The following is a 25,917-nucleotide window of genomic DNA, read 5'->3' as shown; positions in this document are numbered from 1 at the left end:
TTTATCAATGAAGGAATTAATTAGTATGTGGAGGGAGTGTATTGTCTCAGAATTTCATGAATCCTCAGGCCAGGAAGGATGGAAACATCCACTACTTTTGTAGGGATCATTCTTTCCTCCAGTAAGCACTTACTTTTGCAAGCATCTGGAGCTGAGAAGGGTCTCCGGAGGTCCCGGTAGAAGCCTGTCTTACATCGTTGGCAATGCTGACCTTCCGTGTTATGCTGACAGTTGTTGCAGACGCCACCACTGCGATTCCCTGATGCTGCCCACACATTAATGTCAAAGTGACAGGTATCAGCATGCCCATTGCACTTGCAGGCTGGCAAAAAGAAACAACAAAGGAAACCAAACAATTAAAAAATAAAGTGACAGTTTTTCTAATACTCAAGCAGTTAAAAATAGGATACATTGTTTGATAATTTCTAAATGCTATTTTTAGTTTTTTAGTGCATGTTTTCATAGCACAGGAATCAAAACAATACAAAAAGGTATACATTGAGAACTCTAGTCTCCCCTCCCCAGCTACCACTTTCTCTTGCTGTCAATAGTTTTCCTTCCTCTCTTTCTTCCTCTCTCTCTCCCTCCACTGGTTCTTTGCAATTTTTAACTAAAATAATTAAGTCTCAGCATTGCATCCAGTCAACAAATTGTAGACTCTTCTACTTAGGCAGAGATACTACAGTTACCTTAGTAACTGAAGTTGGCATTTATTTTGTGAAGATTGAGTGACCACCTGTTTTTTCCCCTCTTTAATGGTAGTACTTCACATTTCCATTCCTGCTACTTCCCGAGACCCAATAGCATCACTGTGGGTCTCCAGCCTTGTTTAGGGACCCTAGGTTGACAGTTAAGGCATTACCGAAAATGACAATTCATTTTGCAAATGCAGGTCTGAATTCATGCTCAATAATGACCTTGAAAGGAAACTTCCGGTGGACAGGAGTTAATAAATGGACAGGTACAGTGATTTACCATTCATGAAATACTTTTCCTTAGCTATTGTGCCATTTTGGTGAGTACAACATAGTCTCCCATAGAAGCCTCGGTTTCTTATAGAAGAGGCCTGCAGTATTTCTTATGTAGCAGGCATTCAAAGGCATTCCTAACATTATCAATCAATAGTACCAAGTGACAAGTCTCTGTGTCCTATATGTATTTAGATATTCAGTTGGTTTTTGTGGAAAGGGCCAGAATGGCACTCTAGGAATTTAGGGAAAATTCTTTAGATTCTCTTGATGAGTGATTTAGCATAAGAATTCAGACTTTTTTGTGGAAGTAAATTGTATTTGAGAATGTCTGTGCTATTGTTTTTCCATTGTTTCCGGGATGTGTTATGATATTTTGACCAGATTCATAACCTTTCAAAAGCATATTATAAGATAATTTAAGATTTATGCTTAGAGGAAATCCTTTATATTTCCTGGAAACTGAAATAAATCAGTTACAGTTCCAAATTATGTATGGGAAAAGACTTCTCACAACTTTACCCACAGTATTTACCTTTAAATCATTGTAAAATGTGGGTTTGTGTGTGTATATTTCTAGGAACATTTTGTATTGCAAATAAAAAAGTTTCATGCTCTCAAATTAATCTCCAACCGCCAACTGAAAGTTAACCCTGGTAGTGTAGTCGCATTCTTGACTAACTGGCTTAATTTCAAATCTGATTTGTCATTTCAAATTATCATAAGTGAAAAGGGAGTCACTCTGGTATTATGGAAAAAACGTACTAGTTTTAGAGTTTCTAGACTTACCCACATCCAGATTCTATCATTTATGAACTATCAAGTTACTTAATCTTTTTTTTTTAAAGATTTTTTATTTTTATTTATTTATACAAGCACTGGGTACAGCCAGAAGCGAGGGAGGGTGAGAGAATTCACCAGAGCCAGAGCAGGGAGCAGAGCAGGCAGAAGGACCGAAGTACACTGCTGAGGGGAGCAGCGGGCGGCAGGAGAGGTCTGTGCGCCATGTGGGACCCTCCTGCGGTGTCTGGGGAGCAGCCGGGGATCGAACCGGCTCTGCAGAGGCTGCGGGCAGCTTCGCAACCCAGCGCTCAACCGCTGCGCCACCAGGGAGGCCCAAGTTACTTAATCTTACTAAGCTTCAGTTTTCAGAATCTGTAAAATGGGATTAACACCATCTGCTTCATAGAGTTGTTCCAAAAGCTGAGTTCAAGATAGCCATTTTCATGATTATAATTCAATAACTCAGCCATGAAGGTAACTGTACACCATAATCCTCAGTTGCTCTAGTGTCTAGCCATGTTTTTATTATGTCATATTCTCAAGGAGGGTGTGTAGGTCCAAGCAAAAGGCAAAAGATTCCTGGCTGAACAGTCATACTGGCAACTTTACAAGCAGTAGTAGTTTCCAGTGTTTGAAGCCACGGTGGGCAGTGATATGGGCTATGTTTATGTAGGTTACAGTGTCTGTCACCCACCACTTTCTATTTTGTTTCTAGAGATAACAGTTCACAGATAAGTTTACTTCACAAAGAAGGCTTTGAGAATTGTGGGTTTGGTACTTACTTCTGCATTCATTAGGAGATCCTGTTTTGCCATCAGCTGCCTCCCAAGGCTGGTCATTGTATAATGGTGCACAATGTTGGCAATGGGTGCCTGCTGTGTTGTGCTTACACATACACTTCCCATGGACCTACAAACAAAAACGAGAGTTATGAGACAAATGAAGCCAGTGAAGAACATTTTTCCCACAACCTCATCTCCATGATTGGATTTCACATTAGGACTTTCATTCATTGATTTTGCTGAACAAGTTAACTGTCAAGATGAGAGATCCTTTTCTTGTAATAAACTTGAAAGATTCAGTAATATATTTTCTTGGTTGTAGGATATGTGGCTAATGAACAACTCTGTATATTGGTTAGGTATTTAATTTTTAATAACTGAAATATTTTGACTTCTTTACATAAAAGTAATACATATCTACACTATGGAAAATTAAGAAATCTGTAATTCCATCACAACTTGACATCACTATTAACACTGGAAGCATATGTTTCCAGTACTTTATTTTTTTTTAAGATTTATTTATTTATGCATACAAGAGCTGGGGTACAGGCCAGAGATGGGAGCGGGGGTGAGAGGATTCACCAGAGACAGAGTAGGGAGCAGAACAGGCAGACTGACTGAAATACACTGCTGAGGGGAGCAGCAGGCAAGACAGGAGAGGTCTGCTGCACCATGTGGATTTCTCCCTGGTGGGCTGGGGATCAAACTCATGCTGCAGAGGCTGCAGATTGCTTCATAGTGCGGTGCTTAACCCCTTGCACCACCAGGGAGGCCCTCCAGTACTTTAAAAATAGTTATTTAAAAAATATTTTTCATATGACAATATGCTGAGACTCTTTCCATTTCATAAAATATTCTCATACAATCCATTTTAATGACTCACTTATATAATGTATGCAATTTATTTGATCAATCACATATTTTTGTTATGTAGGTTTTTTGTTTTTGTTTTTTTAAAGATTTATTTATTTATTTATACAAGCACCGGGTACAGTCAGAAGCGCGGGAGGGTGAGAGATTTCACCAGAGCCAGAGCGGGGAGCAGAGCAGGCAGAAGGACCGAAGTACACTGCTGAGGGGAGCAGCGGGCGGCAGGAGAGGTCTGCACACCATGTGGGACCCTCCTCTGGTGGCCGGGGAGCAGCCGGGGATCGAACCGGTGCTGCAGAGGCTGTGGGCAGCTTCGCAACCCAGTGCTCAACCGCTGCGCCACTGGGGAGGCCCTGTTATGTTTTTAACTGTTTTTGCATATCTTATTTTAATTCTGTAATGAATATCCTGGTAGTTATTTATGTACATAGTTATTTGGAATGTATTTCCTAGAAGTAAATTGAACAGCCAATGTAAATTGAGTAGTCAAAATATGTGTATTTATTGGACTGAATACATTTAAAAATACTTTAGGATTTTTTTTTAATTTATTTATACAAGAACTGGGGTACAGGCCAGAAGTGCAGTAGACTGATAGGATTCACCAGAGACAGAGTGAGGAGCAGAACAGGCAGACGGACCTAAAGCACTGCTGAGGGGAGCAGTAGGCAAGTCAGGAGAGGTCTGCTGTGCCATGTGGGTATCTCCCTAGCCGGCCAGGAATTGAACCCGCGCTGCAGAGGCTGCGGACAGCTCCACAGCGCTCTGCTCAACCCACTGCGCCACTGGGGAGGCCCCTAAAATTACATTTTATCTGGAAAATTTCACACATAGTGATTTTGGTGGCCATCTTGTTAAGTTTCAGCTCCATGTATGATAATGTAAGGTTCTTATGCTTAATGAAAATTAATTCTAGCTGTCCTTTTAGTTATCAGAGATAAGTGAAGACAGAGATTTTTTAAGAGGGTAGATTATCTCTTTAGAATATAAAAATGTTGCAAATTATTTGTTGGTTTTCTTTATAGAATTCAATTTTTGGCTTTTTGTCTTGAAATAGTCAATTGTTGATTTATAGTTACTGATTTTATTGGGCTTTTCTTCAGTTTTATTTCTACTAAGAGCTGTTTATATGTGAAGTCCCATGGCATTGTAAGAGTTTACTGAACATCTTCATTCACACATTCAGATACCTTCTGAAAATAAATTTGCACTTAAATTTGGAAATCCACATGAGTTCCATCTCCACTGCTCAATAAGAGTTAGTCTTTCTTCTTAGCTCCAAGATACCTGATTTTTCTTGTAGAAATGCTCTAATACTATTGCTTTATTAGCTCTTTTAAGTTTAACATTCCTTATCACAAAAAATACAAACTTATCACATTATCTTGTGTGTGATAAGATTCTTTAAAGGTTCTCATAAAAACTGGATGTTTCTCTGTTTACTAATTGCTAATTTCAAATTAAATGGAATCTTTGGAAAAATTGAATACTATGTCATTGAGAGAAGTTGGTAGCATAATGGTTCGTGGGAAAGCAGTTTTGTCATTGTCTAAATTTTGCAACCTGCAAAACAAAACACATTTCAAAAAACCCAATACACAAATAACATGATAGAATTAGGATCAAAATTCTTAGACTAAATGATCCCTAATTCATCAGAGTATTAAGGGGATTATATGGAATTATCTTATCCAGAGGGGGGGACATTTAAGAAAATGTTAAATCAAAGCAGATATGATAGAGATCAAGTTCAATAAGTGCTATAGGACAAAAGACTTCTAAGTGTAGTCTCTGAGACTGTCTTGAAGGGTGCTGAGGATTTTCCTTAAGGAGCAAAGACAAGAGGATAATAAACCCAAAAGAATATCGGGAATAGTCAATGAATGAACCAAAGGGTATGTGTTAGAGAGGTAGGTTCTATTCAGATCATACAGCATATTAAAACATCAGCTTAAGGTACTAAAATTTGTTCTATAGGTACAGAAGATTCATTGAAGATTTTCAAGTGAGGAAATGATTGAAAGGCATTTTGTACATTTTCATAACATACAGAATTAGAAAACATTCTTATTTTATTAACTTTTTGCATCCTTTCTACTTTTTAAACAACAATTCATTGAGTATGAGATAAAGATCTATGCTGCAAAGTGTTGTTAGTTCTCTTTAGAGGAGTTAAATTATCACTGTACGTCAATTTATTAGGTTTGGTCTTGAAATGCCCAAGGACGATGTGTAATTTCACTCAACTCATAGGTTAGTCATGGCCTGCAAATTCCAGGCCCAAGGAGGCCACAGACATTTAGGGAAACCTCATCAAACATTCACATGTATCACAAGATAAAGTGGACAGGTCAATACCCTCTGGAGTGAGGATTTCAGACCATCCCCTGTTTCCACATGCCGAGGATTGGGATGAACCTCCCAGGGTTTAAAAGATGCCAACCCAGCAAATTTTTCTGCCCACAGAAAAATTCAAGGGGCTGTCATTTTGAGAATGACCAAAATAACTGTAAATCATTACCTAGACCATTTGAAACAAGAAATCCTTCCTCAGCGATACAACTGTTACTGTTCAAGCTTGAAAGATCACCCACTATTTGATGCTCGTGAAAAATGTGCAAGTAAAACTAGGTCTTCATTGAAAAAAAAAAACAGAAAAAGGAAACTTTAATAACAAGTTAAACACAGCTCTTGTTTAGTACACAAACATGAACTAGATAAAGACCAGGAAAATGGGACTATGTACTTAAGGCTTGGTTGAAGAAGAATGGCGTCTAGCTGTCTGAGAAAGTGAGAAATCTATTTTTATAATAAATCTACAACTCCTAATTACCAAAAAGGTATACCTTAGCATTTGGATATTCTATGACTTTCATAAATCCCTCTACTATACTAAGAGACTTTATTCTGCTGATATCACAAATGTTCCTACCTCTATCTAATAGTATGCACCATTACTAATATTAGCCTACTTGCAAGAGATTTTTTTTACCATATTTAGCTTACAGGAAGGGATTCATACAAACTTTGAACCAGTAATTTAAAGTATTACTGGAACAACGCTCAATATTAGCATATTCTGCATTATTAACATAACAATAGCTTGGTGACAACCTTTATACATTAGAGTCAAAAAATATGGTAAAGAAAATACCATTTCTTCATAGTTGAGGTTATAGACATAAAAATCTAGGTGGAGCAACTTGAGGAAATTAATGTCTCTTAAATTCATCTTTGCCCTTAACTACAAACACTACTTTTTAAAATTGTTATTTGGAGACAGAAGGTGTCTCATTGGTCAGTAACCATGAGGTCGAGGAAACTGGCCATGGTTTGAGGCTACAAGAATCCGATCAATCACAGTGTTAGGTGAATGGATTGGACATTTATCAAGATGTTGTCAAATATTTAAACGTTAGGTGGAAGATTGACTTTGACGGTCCTTCTAAGTCTTAAGGTTCTGTGACTCTGAGTCCTCTTTCTCTATGTTGTGAACACTGCTTGGTGTAGGCAACTGCCTAAAATCTTTAATGAGCTACCAGAGAAGAGTAAAATATCATATGACTGGTCCTGTTGTCTTATCAACAGTGCAGAACATTTCCAGCTCTTGTGAAAGCAAAGGAGAGGGAGAATATCGCTTCCTTTTTGTAAGCACTACATGATGTGGCATAAACAAAAAGGCAAGTAAAGATTAATAGATATTCTCTGAAGATAAACTTGCATTTGTTGATGTTGACTATACCTAGAATATAGGTATATTTTTTTCTCATTCTGTACATTTTCTCATTGCTTGTAACTAAGAAACCATAGACTTTATGTACAGAAATCATCCAGAAACACTGTTCTAGCTCTTGCCTTCCAAATAATTCATCTAGAGATGCTCACCACAGACATTCATCATGTGATTACCAAAATATCTGGCTAATGCTTTGGAGGACTCATATTAACTGAAGAACTGAATTCTCTAAGGAATGTTTGATAAAAATTTGCTTCCCAACTGCTTTCCAAGAAAGAAAAGGAACAACTATTGTTCATGTCCTACTAAAAATTATAGTGAATGTTCGTGTGAAAAAAAATTTACATTCAAGTATTCAGACATTCTTAAATTTCCAAAATTAATTTCCTTGTGGTATTGTGCCATTATTGTTTACATATACGTGCTTCTATTTTCATTCTTTACCATTACCAACTTTGAATTCCAAGGGAAAATGAATATTCTTTCATACTGTCATTGGAACTTGAAAAGATGTTTGTGAAAAGAGGATACAAACAGTGGCTATTCTATGAACCAAAGAAAAATGCTCACTTAAAGGCAGCTGCAGCAATTCACGGGCCTCCATTTAGCTGTGACAAATGATTTAGAGAGTGGAACAATGGTATGCAGCAATTTAAGACAAAATGTGAAGGCAAAAACTGATTAATTTCTGAAGAGATAGTATGTTCCTTTTAGAGAAAAGGATTAACTTCTAAAAGAATGAACTTCTTGTGCATGAAAAGAGATAAATCGTAATAACGGGCTAGCCTGTTAGAACCTGCTTGTCTTATACGGGACAAAAACACACACAACAATGCCACAGCACAAACCTTTGAATGGAAAGCATTGTGAGGAAAACATGTCTTTTCATTAATGAATACAATATTCCTTCTCCGCCATTAAAGGTCTACATGCTTTAAGTTAACAGAAGAAGCTGGAGCTCTATGGTGAATATGAAGCACCATAACTGAGTTTGGTTCAAGAAAAGGGAACTTGAAACGTACTGTCAGAGTGGGGTGAAATAGGTTGAAGACCAAATATCTGAATTCTTGCCTGGTGATACATGCAGAAAGAAAGCGAGGATTTGAAAACTACCAAAATCTATTCTTTGGTTTGCGCTTGAACACTAGAAAGAACAGATCTTGTAAGAAAGGATGGACAATAAAATATAGGTATAGAACAGAAACAATTATGGTTAAAGAATGAAACCAGTCAGGACCTTCTCTCTCCCCAGTTAGCTGGTGGCTTGAAATTCATTCCTTTATTTCCTGAGTAGTGTTTTAAGTTTGAGAGTTCCCTATAAAAATGCATTTATTCTCAGAAGGTCAAATCCTTAAGCTGTTAGCAACAAATATGTAAGCTGTTCTGTAAGATGGACTCAGAGTTGCCTAGAGGACGAAGTGACTTCCTGATGTCTAAAGGAAATGTCTAAAGGAGAGAGAGAAGGAGCCAAAGACAAACTTCATTATTTTGCCAAAACTTTTCTCTGACTGACAGGAGAAAAAAGTGTTGATGGAGTCAATGCAAATTTCTGAAGAAAAGTGCATTAAGTACATTGTATAGTAATTGTGATATCTGTCTCTTCACTAGATTGGAAATGCTTGAAGGGAAGAAACAGAAACTTAAATTTATTTGAATTTCCAGTGACTGGTGTATAATAGTATTTCAATAATTTTTTATTCAACCAATATATATTTAATGGGGCATAGAGAACATTAGTTATTGAGTCTGGTGCCATTTTAAAGATTTGTCTAGAAGTCAGGACAATTGAAATGGGAATGTATTATTTCAATTGTCTGTCACATATCAGTATTTTGGGTAGAGTAGGACTGAAAGACAGTCATCATTGCCAAAGACCTTCTATAAGGGTTGTTCTGGTCCACACCTGGGCAAGGCATGTTAGAAACATCTTATGTTTCCTCTCATGTGATCCTCTATAGTTGCCCTGTGAGACTGATCTATAACAAGTCCAAGGAGCATGGTTTGTCATGGGGAAAATAGGAATAATAATGATAATGATGATGATAATTAAGATAAATAGTAACAATAATAATAGTAGTAGGCAATATTGACTAGCTCTTACTATATGCCAGGTATTGTTCTAGATATTGTATAAATCTTAACTCGTTGGATTTATACAAGAGCCCTATGAGGTAGGTACAAATATTATTGCTCTTTCACAAATGAGGAAATTCAAGTCTAAAGTTTAAGTAATTTGTCCAAGGTCACAAAGTGGTAGAGTTATTTGAATTCTAGTAGGTCTGACTCCAGAGTTACCATCTTAACTCCTAAACTACTTCATTATAAAATTCTGGGGAGCAGGATTTTAAAGGGATGCACAGTGGTCAAGTCTTTTCAGGATGTTGCCTGAATAAAATTGGTGAGCTCTTCTGGAAAAAGGCTGGTTTGGACTCAGAGTAAACTATTTTGAGTGTTCTGTACTTGAGTGTATTATCATTCCTGATCCTCTGGAAGAAGTCTAGCAGTTTTGGAGATAATGAATATAAGAATATTGTCATTTCCCCTCAAAAACCTCCTCCCCCCATTACCCCCTCTGGCATGAATAAGTTCAGGGCCTATGAGGGTAGACAATATTTTTAGGTTTTCATTGGTTCAGTGTAAAACCTGTCCCCACATTGAAAACTCTGATGCCTCCTAGGGGCATTTCTGGGCCACTCGAAGCATTAGCAAATTCTACTTACAGAAACTCCGGTGAATACACTTAGAAATGAAGATGATGATAGGAATGTAAATGAACTCTAATGAAAGATTTACTCTTTGTGGATAGCACTTCCTTTATGTTATTTTTCTCCTTATTACATATGATCTGATAAAATAAGATCATATAATATGATGGCTTTTACGGTCGGCTTTAATTAAGGTTGTGAAGAATGGTAAGTGACAACAATGCATAACCTAATGATTCAGGTAAATTTTTTAGATTCAGATTATTGGCTTTTTCTCATGCTTCATGTTCAAAATTTTGTATACCCAAATATTTGATTTATATATCTAAAGGGCAGTTTATCTGTACATCATACATGCTATTTACCAGGAGTTGCAGTGATAATCATAAGCATACAAAATTTCCAAATGCTACCAAATATGTGTACTCCAACCCGTAAGCATTAATTCTAAGGTTTTTAAAAGATATGATTCAACAGAGTTTTGTTTTGTGATATTACTAGAACTAATAACTAAAATCACATTTTGTAATTTATCTTTCGATATACATCTTGGCTTCTTTTGTGAAGATTAGATAATTGGTCAAAATCAAACCAAAACAAAGTAAAATCAAACTCTCCAGACCTATCCATCTGCAGAAAGAAAGGAAAAACTGCTCCAGGGCAGCAAAAACATAACTTGGGCCTTTCAAATATCGCAAAACCATCTTTGAGTTTTAAAATACTGTAATAAAATTACCTCACTTAAAGAGTCATGTGAAGTATTTTCAAATATTCCCACTGTTCTAAAATGTACTATTGGCGCAACAGTATGTTTTTTGTAACTGAGGACTTGAATTTTGTGTTCTTGAATAATTTTAGGTAGGCTTCTCTTTTAACCACCAGAGTAATGATTTCCTAGAACAAAGAAAATCTTCTTTTTGGGAGTTCAGAGATAGGGACTATTTTTATATATAACCATGTGCTTAAAAGTTTCAAATGTAGCATCTTTTGGGAGAAAACAATCAGATTATCCTTTCTTTGCATATTGTCCTAATTAACAATATTTTTTTCTATAAAGTAAAATTGTGAAAGAAATGCCCTCTCCTTTCTTCCCCAAATGACTGAGCGTTCTGTCTAGCATACCTCTCTGATAAAGTAAGATCATGTAATGTGGAGTCTATGCAAATTTATCTGTGTTATCTGTCTCTTTACTAGATTGGAAATGCTTGAAGGGAAGAAACAATGACTTAAATTTATTTGAATTTCCAGTGACTGGTATATAATAGTATTTCAATAATTTTTTAAAATTCAGCCAATATTTATTTATTTATTATTACTTTTTTTAAAGATTTATTTATTTATTTATATAAGCACTGGGTACAGTCAGAAGTGTGGGAGGGTGAGAGAATTCACCAGAGCCAGAGAGGGGAACAGAACAGGCAGACTGACGAAATACACTGCTGAGGGGAGCAGCAGGCGCAGCAGGAGAGGTCTGCATGCCATGTTGGACCCTTGCCAGTGGCCGGGGAACAAACTGGCACTGCAGAGGCTGTGGGCAGCTTTGCAGCCCAGCACTCAACTGCTGCGCCACCAGGGGAGACCCCCAATATATATTTAATGGGGCATAGAGAACATTAGTTATTGAGTCTGGTGCCATTTTGAAGATTTGTCTAGAAGTCAGGACAATTGAAATGGGAATGGTATTATTTCAATTGTCACATACCAGTATTTTGGGTAGAGTAGAGTAAAATCTGCTTTTTATTATCATTGACCTGTTGTACAACTCATAAGTTGTAAAAAATTAGTAATAATGCAAATAATTCTAATTCATAGAAAGGGGAATCAGTTTGTCTGGTAGAATGCAATTGATCATTGCCTTTAATATTGTCCTGCTTCACATCTACCTTAAAATACATTTCAGAATTCTTTATTTTCCTACATTTGTGTGGTTCTTTGAATTTTCCTTTGAGCCAGTTATAATGTCATATTGATCCCTTGTTAATCAATGAGTAATATAAAATTGACACATTCATTTTATATCTGTATGAGAGTAATGACTTTACCCTTAAAATTTTATCCCTTAACATTGCTGCTTCTTATGCTTCACATATTACCTAAAGTTCTCCTATTAAGATTATTGAAGGATGTACTTCCAAAAGCAGGATTACGACATGTTCTGTGTAGTAAATGGGTTTTGAATGTCTTATGTTTTCACAAGATTAAATCAAGTAGCTTTCTCTTTTCCCTATCATCAGAGACTTTATCTTTCCCCTGGGGACTGAAATAAGTAGCTCTGCTTTAAAAATGCAAGTAACATTGCGCTAAAAACTGTAATTCCCAGGAAGTTTATGAAGATTGCATTTAGATGAGATTATACTATTAGATTTTTCCCCTACCATTACTTCATTACGTAGAACTGTTTATTTTTTCTTTTCCCCATGGATTTTAAGAATAATTTCTGACTATGGGATTTTAAAAAATGACATCTGTCCAACAGATATATTTATTTGGTTAAATCCTGAGTGAATAGAGCTAAGTTATATGCACAATTTGATTTCACATTTGCATGTATACCATGCAATAAAATAAAACACTGATTTTAAGATGTTTATTTCTGTGTATCTAAGACTTCCTTACTTTATAATACCCAGTTAGCTCCTCTCTTCTATTAAATCATCATTTCTTCAGTTGCAAGATACAGAGCAAGTGAATCAACATATTAGATTCTTGCTGCAGCTCTTGTCCATCCACAAACTTTGATTTTCCTATAAGAAACTGTATCAGTATACAGCTAAGTAAGTAATTAGAAATTTTGTTCAAGCCAAATTGGTGCCTGGTCAGCATGCTGAGTTACTGGTTGCTACATATCACTCAACCCACTTCATCTCTACTCTTCATTTGATCTCAGGTTTAGTTTCCACCATTTCATTTTTTACTACTTTTTATACTTAAAGTTTTCCAAGGTCACAACACAAATCAGTGGCAGGACAGGGAACAGAACTCCCAAGAGAGTCCTAAAATACTTGAGGCTCTGTCTTAAAACAGTGATGTCATCAAGAGGATTTTGTTCTTCCCACAAATACCTAAAATAACTTCTTACGATAAAATCTCTGAGGGAACAAGAGGTTATATCTATTTCAATTTCTTAGTACCGATTTAATTTAAATAATTTTAGAAAGAAGCAGCCAAAGTGGAATTAACGACGTGTACCTTCTAATATGCTGCTAAATCTATTAACAAAACTATGGGGCAAGACTTGGGAAACAGTGAAGGCAAAAACCAACAGAACTCATTTTGTAAGCAATTTATCTGTCAAGCAGCATTTGACATGAGAATGAAGGCAGGTTTTGTGGTGTTTTGTTCAATGTCTTTTAGGATTTAGATGGGTTTTTATAATTAGTTGGGAGCCAGGTAAATTCTATTAGAAATGCTGTGAGGGATTATTAAGTACTTTTCACCCCATTGACATTCACTTCTTCAATGTGTTAGCTTAGCTTCTGGTTGCTTTAAAGGGAAATTCCTTGTCACAGACTATTTTGCATTCTCATACAAAGTTTTTTTTTTTTTTAATTCATTCTAATTCACATTTCCCACTGTTTTCCTTCTTTCTTGACAGCTCTGTTTGACTGTCACTCAGTATTCTATATAGTGCGGAGGGTGTGACAAAAGTTGACTTGTTTAAGATAAATGAGCTCCTGATTGTAGTACAAGAAGCCAGTTGCTAGGGCATGTTTTCTTCCAAGGTCTTTTGTTGTTGAATTAATTCATTCAGATGCTTTTCATTTCAGAAAATTTCTTGTTTCTAGGTGAACCTTATAAAACACAGTTTCATTATTGAGTATGTGCATATGAAAGATCAAGGTAAAAATACTAATTTATTAAAACTTAGGCTTTTGACTCTATCAGGATGTGGAGTCATCAAGAAATTTGTTATCATCTGTATATGGCCAGAAACAATAGCCACAGCCATTGAAAGCATTGTTTTTCTTCAATACCCATCCATCTAAAGCTATGGCTTTAAAAACAGTCAGCTTAATGATGGAGATTTGAAAAGAAATATATTCATTCTGCAAAATTCCTATATAACCAGCCATGGTTTTTGTTTGTTTTTGAGCTATTGTTGGTTCTTTCTTATTGGAATTATATTCACAAAAAATAAAATTCTCACTTTAACTTTTATCATATAGTTCGAAGGTTTTTAGTATATTCACAAAGTTATACAAGCATTATCACCATCTAATCAGATGGTGATAGATTTAGAGCATTTTTATTGTCCCCAAAAGAGCAGTCACTCCTTCTGAACTTCTACTCTTTACAACCACTAATCTACTTTACCTTTATGGATGTGTCTGTTCTGGATATTTCTCATGGAATAATATACAGTATGTGGCCTTTTGCATCTAGTTTCTTTCACTGAGTATAAGACTTTCCAGGTTCATTCAAGTTGTAGCATGTGTCAGTACTTATTTCTTTTTATGGATGGATAATATTTATTGTATGGATGTACCACATTTGTTTATCCATCCGTCAGCTAATAGACATTGGGTAGTATCTACTTAGGGCCTAATATCAATAATGCTGCTATGAACACTCATGTCATAAGTTTTGGGCAGACATATTTTCAATTCAATTGGGGATATATTGAGGAGGAGAATTACTGGGTCAGAGGCAAACTATGTTAAGCTTTTTGAGGAACTGCCAGACTTTTTCACAGCAGTGGTTACCATTTTACATCCCACCAGCAATATATAAGGATTCTAATTTCTTAATTTCGTTTTTGGATTGTTCATTGACAGTGTGTAGAAATATAACTGGTTGTTATATATCGATCTTGTATCCTACCACTTGGCTGACCCTATTAGTTCTAATTGCGTGTGTGTGTGTGTGTATTCTTTTTTTTTTTTTTTTAAAGATTTATTTATTTATTTATACAAGCACTGGGTACAGTTAGAAAAGCGGGAGGGTGAGAGGATTCACCAGAGCCAGAGCAGGGAACAGACAGGCAGACTGACGAAATACACTGCTGAGGGGAGCAGCAGGCGGCAGGAGAGGTCTGCGCACCATGTGGGACCCTCGCCGGTGGCCGGGAATAGAACTGGTGCTGCAGAGGCTGCAGGTAGCTTCACAGCCCAGCGCTCAACCGCTGCACCACCAGGGGAGGCCCTGTGTGTATTCTTGAGGGTTTTCTATATATTAAGATTGTGTCATCTGTGCATACAGATAGTTTTACTTCTTACTTCTAATGTGGATGCCTTTTATTTCTTTTTTTCCTTAATTAACCTGGCTAAATCTTCCAGTACCTTGGTTTACAAGGCTATATCTGATCACATTCTTCAGATATATGTTACCACACCACACCCACCACCAAGATTCATAGTCCTTCACCATAGTCCATTGTGCACCCTTCCCATTTTGCTCTCTTCCTAATCCTTTAAGAAAAACAATGACAACATCAGAAATGAATTTCTTATGTGTTTCTCCTTCACCTCACTTCTCAGAAGTCCAATCATTGAAATGAAATACTGTATAATTTAGTTATTCCCTGAAAAGATTCATCAGTGGAATCATCAGTCTGACACTTCCTACTTGTATGGCTACATTTATTTACAAAGTTTGTTTGAGACAATGTCATTTTCTTTAGATAATATTAAAATACATTAATAGTCTTCATATTTTTGCTTTAGTAAGACCACAATAATAACCACAATGAAAACAAAAAGTACCTGACTCTATAAAAAACTTATAAAAAACTTTACTAAAGAGTTCTCAGTTTCTTTTCAGAGCACCATGAAGAAAAATGTGACAAAGAAAATACATTTTGAAATTAGGTACATGGGGTTCCTAATTCCTGCTCTCAATCTTGAGGAAGTTCCTAATAACAAGACATAGTTACCTATCTATAAAATCAGATAACAATACTAGTCTCATGTGTTAGTTTGAAGATTAAAAGAGAAAATACATGTAGATCTGTGACATAATCAAGAATAGTCATTTGTTCAAAGAAGATAAACACATGCAATTTGCAGCAACATGGATGGAGCTGGAAGGGATCATGCTCAGAGAAATAAGCCAGAAAGAAAAAGAAAAATACCGGATGGTCTCACTCATAGCAGGAATCTAGAAAACCTGAATAAGGGACCAGGAAAAAGGATAACTATAAGAAAGAAAAAATCGGGCCTCCCCGGTGGCGGTTGAGTGCTGGGTTGCGAAGCTCCCTGCGGCCTCTGAGGCTCCGGTTCGATCCCCTGCTGCTCCCCATCACCGCAGGAGGGTCCCCCATGGCGCGCAGACCTCTCCTGCCGCCCGCTGCTCCCCTCAGCAGTGTACTTCGGTCCTTCTGCCTGCTCTGCTCCCCGCTCTGGCTCTGGTGAATTCTCTCACCCTCCCTCGCTTCTGACTGTACCCAGTGCTTGTATAAACAAACAAACAAATAAACAAATAAATAAATAAATAAAAATACATGCCTCTTTAAAAAAAAAGAAAAAAAAAAGAAAGAAAAAATCAAAATCAACAAACAACTATGAACCAGAGAGATACACTTTGCGGTGGGGGGGGGTGGTGAAAGGAGGGAATGGGGTCAAAATCAGGGGGTTGCAATTGTATGGGGAATATAAAAGTAAAATAAAATAAAAAAACTAAAAAGAAAAGAATAGTCATTTGTATTAATATTACTAACTTTTTTTTTAAAGATTTATTTTTATTTATTTATTTATACAAGCACTGGGTACAGTCGGAAGCACGGGAGGGTGAGAGAATTCACCAGAGCCAGAGCGGGGAGCAGAGCAGGCAGAAGGACCGAAGTACACTGCTGAGGGGAGCAGCAGGCGGCAGGAGGGGTCTGCGCGCCATGTGGGACCCTCATCAGCGGCCAGGGATCGAACCTGCGCTGCAGAGGTTGCGGGCAGCTTCGCAACCCATTGCTCAACCGCTGCGCCACCGGGGAGGCCTAATATTGTTAACATTTTTATATGAATTGAATCTCTTATTTTTAAAATGCTATTGACTAATTCATTCATATACTGACCCAGAATTTGTGAACCTATTATATGTCAGGTATTGTAAATGTCCTAGTATTTGCCATTACAAAAGCAGATAGTTTTGCAGGCAGGGAAAGTTGGAGATGTAAACAAATAATTACAACACAGAAAACTAAATGTTTTAGTTAAAGGAAACATAGGGAACTCTGGGAGTCCTGAGGAATGATTGGGGTTTTGTGTTAAGGCTGCTATTAACCTAACTGTTTGACAAAACAGACTGTTGATTTCTTGCTCTGCATGTGAGTGATAGTAGGAGGCAAAGTCTGCAGCATAAATATCTTCATCGTTCCCATTCCTGTGTAATCCTAGTGTTAAGTTCCCTTTCTGTTACATATGAGAATTGAATTAAATTACAAATGAGAATTAAAAGATAATTATGCTACAATATTATCTTTAGCTTCTTTTCAGCATGTGGAAATACCTTCTCTTCAATTTTAGGCCTACCAGGGCCTTATCTGGGAGACACTGAAACCACTGCCTTCATGAATTCTGGGAGGTGACAGAGCCAGCTAAGTTACATGTCTGGTTGTGATGACCTTACAGTTGTAAGAATAAAAGGCAAAGGATACTTGGTCAGCATTTAGTCTTATGAATTTCATAATTGTTTTTATTATGGAGAAGAGCTAAAACGGTATCGAAATTCCACATGACTAAAGGATACTTATTATGAGCTTACAAATAGTATAGTTCTCCTAAATCCCCTCACAGGAACCATTATTCCACTAAAATGTTTACATTGCTAAAACAGTACAAGTCTAATTCCAACTATTGTATTAAGGTTTTGAATGACAAGATTAACAGACCATGTTTTTCTTACTATTTGATTGACTTGTAGAATAATTATATATACACACACAGTTGTGGATATAATTGTTGTTGTGGAGTGAGTGTGTGTGTGTGTGTTTTAATAATGTGCCTGATCACTAAAAATTCTCCTCGTGAGAGGGCTTAAGTTAGTTTGTCTTCTACTGAGTGTGATTGTTTCAGGATAAATTGAAGCACATTTCCAGCTCTTACAAAATTGGCAAGATACAAATGAAATACTGTAGGGATATGAGAACTGGGATTGTAAACCTGAAGTCAGATATCTGTTTGTAACCTCAGCTTTTCTCTGTCCATATAGCTTCCCCCACCCTATTATATTAACAGTGAAACTGGGACCTTCCAGAGCCACATCTAACTCCAAGCTCCCAAGTAGCCAGAATGGACCCAAAAATGCTATACTTGAAAAGGAAATATTCATAAGAAAACTTGCATAGTAAGATATGCCTTGACTATCTGGAGAGCACTTTAAAAATGCCAGTTAAAAAAATACCAATTGTGCTGACATCTGGCATCAGGAGACATTCCGGCACACACACCCCTCTGCCAGCATGCTGGGTTAGCTGTAGGGACAGGGTGGTAGGGTCCGAAGCAGTTGGGATATGTTGTGAGGGACCCTCATCACCCTCAGGTGCTGCCACAGGCTCCCAAGACTCCTTATTCTCAAACACCAATCCTGAGGCCCACAGAACCTCCTGTCTGCTGGGCCTGCCCTGCCCCAGTCACCCCACCGTGACCTGAAGCAGCTACCCTCTGTGCTCTGACACACTCCCCACCCCTTCCCTTTGCATCCTCCCAAGTCAGACACCACTTTACCCCCCCACTCACCACTTACTATTGCTCCCCATGACCCCCTGCTGCTTCCCAGGTCCCTTCTACCCCAGCAGCCAAATGAACTTTCCAAAATACAAATCCAATCTCCCACTCTGGCAAGCAGGATTAAAAATAAAAGCTGACATTTTAACAACTGAAAAAAAAATGCCTGTTAAAGAAGCAAATTTTTGTACCTTTACAATATCCCAATTTTGACCTAAATATAAGCATGTTTCACTTGCTGCAAAGCATGTTCATGAAAAGTTAAATGAACAAATGTATTTGGGAGAGCCATCCTTTCCTTTCTGTTAGCTTACATTTTACTGTCAGAAAGTCAGTTCTGACTCCAACATTTTAGCTTTCAGGTATCTGTATCCCCTTTAACCTCTCTGAAATAATTACAGCCCTATAAATCAATATTGGAATGTTCTGTGAGCACCCTGGAAAGAAACTCCACAGTGAATTCTTTCATGTGTTCAAAAATTATTTTGTAATGCATCTAGTTCTATGTTTTCTAATCGTTGAGTAAAAAGTATAATCTCAGGCAATTTTTGCATTTAAAGAAATGGGTCACTGTCTAGAGAGAAAAGATGGCTGGGGATCCTTGGGAAACTTGACAGTCAAAGTACTAACAATTTCCAGGACAGAAACAGGTTTTACTGGCAGCCTCTTCTGCTAGGAAATATAAGGTAGTAAATGAAGTATAATCAACATTCTGTGCCCTTCTATGGCATCTCTAGTTACTCATTGCCAAGGACTGCTGGCAAAGCTATACCATACTAACCCAGTAACAGTGAACAGGAAGGTTAACACCTTGAAATGGATTGAGGAAAGTCTCACACTAACTGCATCAAATTGGTAGGCTTTCTATTTTGTTAATATTTGGAATACAATGTTGTTCCCCCTTGGGTAATAAGATAGTCCATTTCTCCAGATCTAGATGAAATGATTGGTGGGTCTGCAGCCTTTCATCAATAGTGAAAATTATCTAGGACTAGAAAAGGAAGTAAAAGATGGTAGATGTAGAAATCCCTCTTCCAACAAAACCAAAAATACCATCAAAGATGTTGCATACCCCCATAGTCCCATTTAAATTATTTACCTTGAAGATTATTCAGATTTACTGCTTTTACTCTTCTTTCCCTTAAGCCATTTTGCTAGTTATTGAACGGAAGACAAGAGAGAAACAATGATAATTTCTGGTTCAGTATCAAAATGTAGATAATTGGGATAGATTACCTATTCCTATAAAAAGTCCTTTTAATAAGAGTTTTTTCTTTGGTAGCCTCTAGGGCTAGGGACGGCATATAATCTTAAAAATTGAGTGTAATTGTTCTATTGCTGTGGTTTTAAGGAAGTAAATTAATTTCTCTGTGCCTGAGTTTCTCTTATCTGCAGACTAGAAATAAAAATACCTCCAAGAGTTGTAGTAAGGATCAAGTGAAATAATACATGAGAAAGGGTTTTATAAAATATTAAACAGAGAACCTTTGGTGTCCTCACTTTCTCTCGTGTCCTCACTTTCCTCCTGGCTCAGTTTGTATTTCATGGTCATCATGATAATCCCTTGAGCCCATCCTTATCTCCCTTGTCCCTCCTGTATTTCCCCCCTTCTTTTTTTCTCCATTCTTGGCAATCCAAATCTAACAACACAACAGCAGCAAGAAGAGAACAGCTTCAGTCTCTGATAGGTGAATTTAAATTGTGATTCTACCTTTCGTAACTTTTGGGAAGTCACTTAACACTTCCAAACTTCACTTCATCATCTGTGAAAGAAAATGATGATGAGACATCATCCAGTTGTTGTGAAGATTAAGTTCAGTGACATTTGTTGCAGGACAGCACAAGATTTGGCACATGATAAGAAGTAACAGTTACTGCAGTAACTGTCAGCAGTAGCTAATAGTAAGTAGTAATTACTGGTATTATTTAGAATCCATTTTTTTCTGTCTCGAAAAAAGCCTAAGACCAATTTACAAATGTTCATTTCCAAACATGAGTGCATATGTTACTACAGAATGTAAAAATATTTTAAAAATTCTGATTGAATATCCTCACAGTAACCTTCTATTCTTTTCCTTAGTACCTTAAAAAGTCAAGAAATTTCTAGTGTATTTTTGACTCACAGTAAAAGAATTTTTTAAAAGAGAGGATGAAAACTATCTTCTTACAGCTGTTTTGAATTCATAAAACATGGCCTATGAGATATACAAACATAAGTACATGAATATTATATTCAGGTTCAGATGAGAAAAACTTTTGTAGGTAGCTAAGTAACATTTTCCTCAAACCCACTATATGGTTCCACAGGACTCAATGCCTACTTTGCGATTTAGAAGATATCTCTCAAAATATTGACACTCCTTTATAATGAGTTTCTGATTACAAAAGAAAAATTCACCTTAACAAGTGGAACTGCAGGCATTTAAACAATTCTCCATGGTATTTTAAGGCTTCTTTGTTAGCCAATGAATGGTTTATTAGTAAAACAATAAAACTTTCCATGTCCCTTCTTATTACCATCCATCACTGAACAGCTGTAAAATCACCAGCTGCTAGGAAAGAGAACTAAATCAGTTCTCTCCAGCTGCAAAGAGAAAAAGTTACAATCTCCTTTTCACATAATTTCTGGGATCCCAGCAGACTGGAGTCAAAGTACAGCTTTCCTTGCCACAAAATCCCTAGCCTTGTAAACATGTCAACCAGCACATAAGCTATGATTTATTTTTGTTGTTATGGGGGAAGAAGTGTATTTGGGAGTAGAGGAAATGGCAGAGATAATACAACAGGAGAGCAGCAAAGTGAGCAGTGTCTACCATATCCCAGGCATTGTCTATCATGGTTTTCACTCCTCACAATAACCATATCAGGTAGATAGTATGTATCCTCATTCATTAGGAAACTGAGCTTCAATAAGACTGAGCGCCTTAGTAAGTGCTATGGTGACTCAAATCCAGGTCTATGTGACACCAATTCTAGGGTCTTCACCACTAAGAAAAACTGAACTAGACCTGACCTTGGAAGAAGGAGAATCATAGAAAATGTGATACTATGTTTAAAAGACAGGGAGAGTCTTATGAGATAAATGAAGCCACAGACTTGTCTTCTGCTTTGTCTTTTAATACTTCCTTCTTCTAAATAAAATGCCCTAAAACCTTATGTAGTTTAAGACATAGACCATCATTTTCATTAACTTCCTTAATTAGCTATTATAGCCATCAAAAATTCTAGTCCATAAAATCAGATTTCGTTCATTAATTACTTGTCTTGACAAAATACTAGTTGCAGATGAGATGGCACAGTCTATAGAGTGGTGGCCCTCAAATTTTAGCAAGCATTGGAATGACCAGGAGGACTTGTTAAATACAGATTCCTAGGTCTTATCTCTAGAATTTCTGGCTCAGTAGCTCTGGGGTAGGACCTGAGAAGTTGTAATTGTATAAGGCTGATGCTGCTGGTTCAGAGACCACAGTTTGAGAATGGCTGCTATAAGGAAAAACTGTGCTAAAGAAAGTTAGATTTATATACACATGCCTATGATAAACTGACATGTTAAAAAAAAATAGTTTTTCCTAGGCGGCTACTTTCCATTCTGCAGGTGCAATTTTTGAATCCAATTATTTGTAGCTGCATTTGTATAATGAGTGGTGTTTGCAGATACACAAATATGGGGGGCAGTTCTTAATGAGGCAAAAGACAATGTTTTTAATGTGCAATTTGCTCAGCTAAGCAAGCCATCATAGGAATAAGACCATTACATGCATAAGAGGCAAACATATCCAAATTTAATGCCAGGTCTTTAAAATACAGGAAAAAATATGTAAATAAAATGTACCTAAGCTTGGCGATGGGAAAGATCTGAAACCAGAACCATTCACATTTCCAACCATAAACATCTGCTTGTCCAACTGCTTATGGCTTTTTCATTTTTTAAAGGACAGTAGAGACTGCAAGAATTCCCAGGGAATTTAATCCCTGGAAGCCAGCACAGCCTGGGCCACTTAGCTCTTTCCTATCCCTCATCTGGCTTTAGCTCTGGATTGACTTGGCCTTGCATGGTTTTAGCACACGCTGTACTTACAGCACTAGTGACTACCACTAGTGCTACAGAAGCTGAAATCAGTATGAACTGGGTAGCAGGATGTAAAGAAAAAATCAAAATCAACAAGCAACTATAAACCAGAGACATACTACGGGGGAGGAAGGTAGTGGGGAGAGGAGGAATTGGGGTCAAAATAAGGGGGGTGCAGTTATATGGGGAATATAACCAAGATGAAAATGCATACATTGTGCAAAAATGAAAAATTATGCAAGAAATATTAAAAAAATTTAAAAGGAAGTACTTCCTATTTCAAAGCAGCCTGAAATTAGTAAGGAAATGAGGTTTCCATTGCCTAGGATCTTTTAGGATAGACACGTCTTATTCCAATTTCCTTTTGAATGGAAACACATGCAGCTCCCTTTACTGGGTTATCCACATTCTTTTTGTAGGTTGATAGTTTTCTTTTGGGGGAGGAAGCTGGGAAGCTTACAGTAACTTTATTGTAACAGAAAAACTAGGCTGCCATAGGTCCACATGACCAGAGCAAAAACATGGTTATCTTTCCAAAGAGTGAAGCCTGCACCCAATTGGAAGTACATAAAGGTTCAAACCAAAGCCCAGAATATCCTCTTTCTTGGTTCTACCAAGCATTGCCTGGTGCAGGATGAGATGAACAACTGTACAACCATGCTTGCACAGTCAGAAAGAAAGTACAGGATGAAAGTGTGAGGCCCAACTGGGCAGAGTTGGAGACAAGCAACCATTGAAGACAATACTGGAATAAAATACAGTTGCTTAATCTCTGTTATTCTTTGCAGAGATAAACTATGGTATGAAATAAGCAGCAAATTATTTTCTTCATCTTTTAAATAAGTAAAATTTTGATAGGTTTGGGTTGATTGTAAATCAAGCAGCAGAACAGGATGAAAATCTAGGCTAGTTATATAGATTTTTATGCATAAGGCAAAGAACAATAATGATAAAGGATAGAAATATTAAAATGTCTGCTTGTATTAAAAAGGAGAGCCTTCTTCCTTTTTTTCTTAAATAGAATGGGAAACAGATCTTTTACTTTTCACAAAACACGGTTTCTATAATATGATCTGCCGAGAAGGTTGCTCAGTCCTGGGAGGACAAACAGGAAAATGGCCATTAAAGTTAGAACTAGATCTTTTACCAAAGCAAATGATAAGTGTTGTTTCTCATGCTGGATCCACAGAGGAACCCCAATACCACAAGGAGCTGCAGTTAAAGCTTCAACAATATTGCAAATGTCATTATTGACAGGTTTTTTTTTTTTCCATTAAAACTGGAGATGAAAGGAGCAAAGGAAAGAGCTTGATTTAGAGCCACAAAGTTCCAACCACTAGTCACTGATGCCTCTTCCCTATTTCATTACATGTTTTTTTTTTCCCAAGAAACACATTTAATCACTGAGTGTCAGGCACTGTGTTAAAAGAAATGAGCTACTGTTCACCATCCACCCTGTCTCATCCTTCATGAGTCTCTTAACTGCAGAAGCTAAAGACTTGATGAATGGCATGAGCCAGAACCCAGCTGTCCAAGGTGACCCCGGCCACAGGGATGGGGGCCGCCCTTTGTCATGTTGATGGAGAACTCCTTGGTCAGTTGCTCCACCTGTTCAGGCTTTAGCTCTGCGAGACAAAACATGCCAATCTGGTCGGTGATGTGTTGCCAAATGAGGGAAGAGCCCTCCTTCCTGAGGTTGGAGGCAAGCTGGGTCTGTATACAAATGATATGGCTAGAGCCATCATGACTCCACTAAGAGAAGGGCTGGAATACCAGGATTAGATTGAGATTTTTCAACCATGACTCCATCCTTTTTGGCTTCCTCAGCATCTTTGCAGACCACTATGGAAATTCCCACATGCTCACTGTATAAGTCCATGTTCTTAGCAAAGGTTTGGCAGAGGCAGGCATTAATGCCCTCTTCCATGAAATGGTGCACAGCCCAGGCCTCCTTATTACCTAGCACTACTGGGAACACCTTAGTAGGCCATGGCCAAGAATGCAACGATGATTTTCATCACTGTTGCCATTCCCCCACTACTTTGGATGAGGGCTCATTTCTATGGGATTGTGAGTACAAGTGTGCAAGGGAAGAACACTTTGCTCTAGGATTTTTGAAATGTACTCCCTAGTGCCTGTGAATTTGAAGCTGCAAGTCTTGAGGTTGTAGTATCAATAACCATGTAGTTGCATGCAAATATCCCTAAAGATGGGTGTGTGATTTCCCATGTCAGGTTAACTTAAAGAAATCTTTGGAGACATGTCAGGTTAACTTGAAGAAATCTTTGCAGAAAACTGGCTCTGATTCCATGACTCCAAAAATGGTGTGTTCAGTGACATACCAGCTATTGTTCAATACTTTATTATTCTCACCCAACACTAGTTCTGCAGATACTTTATAAAATTCAGTCAGCTCCTCAATGGACTGAGAATTTCTTTGTAGTAATTCAAGTCTCTGCCTTCAGGATATTATGAAGCATGAAAGGCCTTCCATGATCATCCTACCCAGCACCATCTCCTAAATTCATCCTTTTGCTATTAGTGACTCTCTTGGAGGCTTCATGGCTCCCAGGATGGGATCTAAGGGCCTGTCCACATCGACCCATAGGATGACTCTGGCAAAGACTATGGCTGCAAGGTCTGGGTGAAAGGCAGTGGCAATTCCAGACAGTGAGCGACTGTACTGCACTCCTGCAGCTGCAGCAGTAGAAGAACACAGAACAGGGCCTCCCTGTGGCACAAGGGGTTAAGCACCGCACTGTGAAGCAATCCCCAGCCTCTGCAGCAGTTCTTCAGAGTTCGATCCCCAGCCATCCAGGGAGCAACCCACATGGCAAAGCAGACCTCTCCTGTCTCGTCTGCTGCTCCCCTCAGCAGTGTATTTCAGTCGGTCTGCCTGTTCTGTTCCCTGCTCTGTCTCTGGTGGATCCTCTCATCTGCCTGCATCTTTGGCCTGAACCCCAGCTCTTGTATGCATAAATAAATAAATCTTCAAAAAAAAAGAAAAAAAAAGAAGAGCATAGAACTGTTGTGTTGTGAGACTATTACAAAAGTCTGCTGTAACTCTGGGTAATTATCCCTTGTTGAATTAAGTAGAAGTTATAGAAATGTCTAGAATTTTCTCTTCAGTCCAAGAAACTGTTGCTAACTCTGAAAGTTTCATTCAGAGGACTTAAAAAAAGACTACTGTTTCAAAATGCATATTCATGAATGTTTTATGAGGCTCTTGAGAGGTCTTCGTCATTTAGTTTGGCTGATTGGAGCCATTCAGGTTGTCTCATAAAGTCATCACTCCACAAATAATGCCCACTCTGTGCCTTGTGGTGAGGGCCTCCAGGCCTGTGTGT

The 25,917-nt window shown here is 37.6% G+C and overlaps 1 protein-coding gene and 1 pseudogene across 4 annotated transcripts in view; both read right to left on the bottom strand.

Moving 5' to 3' along the window:
- The window catches only part of NTN4 (netrin 4), a 100,872-nt gene that overhangs the window by 36,787 nt on the left and 38,168 nt on the right, over positions 1-25,917 (bottom strand). For all 4 annotated transcript variants that reach the window (XM_037513839.2, XM_037513837.1, XM_037513838.2 and 1 more), the window contains exons 4-5: positions 2,534-2,660; positions 134-322 (exon numbers count right to left, since the gene is read on the bottom strand). In XM_037513839.2, the coding sequence (XP_037369736.1) occupies positions 134-322; positions 2,534-2,660 (316 nt within the window). The remainder of the gene's footprint in view (positions 1-133; positions 323-2,533; positions 2,661-25,917) is intronic.
- On the bottom strand, positions 24,049-24,808 carry LOC119248138 (aspartate aminotransferase, mitochondrial-like; annotated as a pseudogene).

The sequence above is a fragment of the Talpa occidentalis genome, unplaced genomic scaffold (genome assembly GCF_014898055.3).
Source record: "Talpa occidentalis isolate TD23 unplaced genomic scaffold, MPIMG_talOcc4v2.1 talOcc4.16, whole genome shotgun sequence".
NCBI classification, from domain to species: domain Eukaryota; kingdom Metazoa; phylum Chordata; class Mammalia; order Eulipotyphla; family Talpidae; genus Talpa; species Talpa occidentalis.
This window is presented reverse-complemented; position numbering and strand designations above follow the sequence as displayed.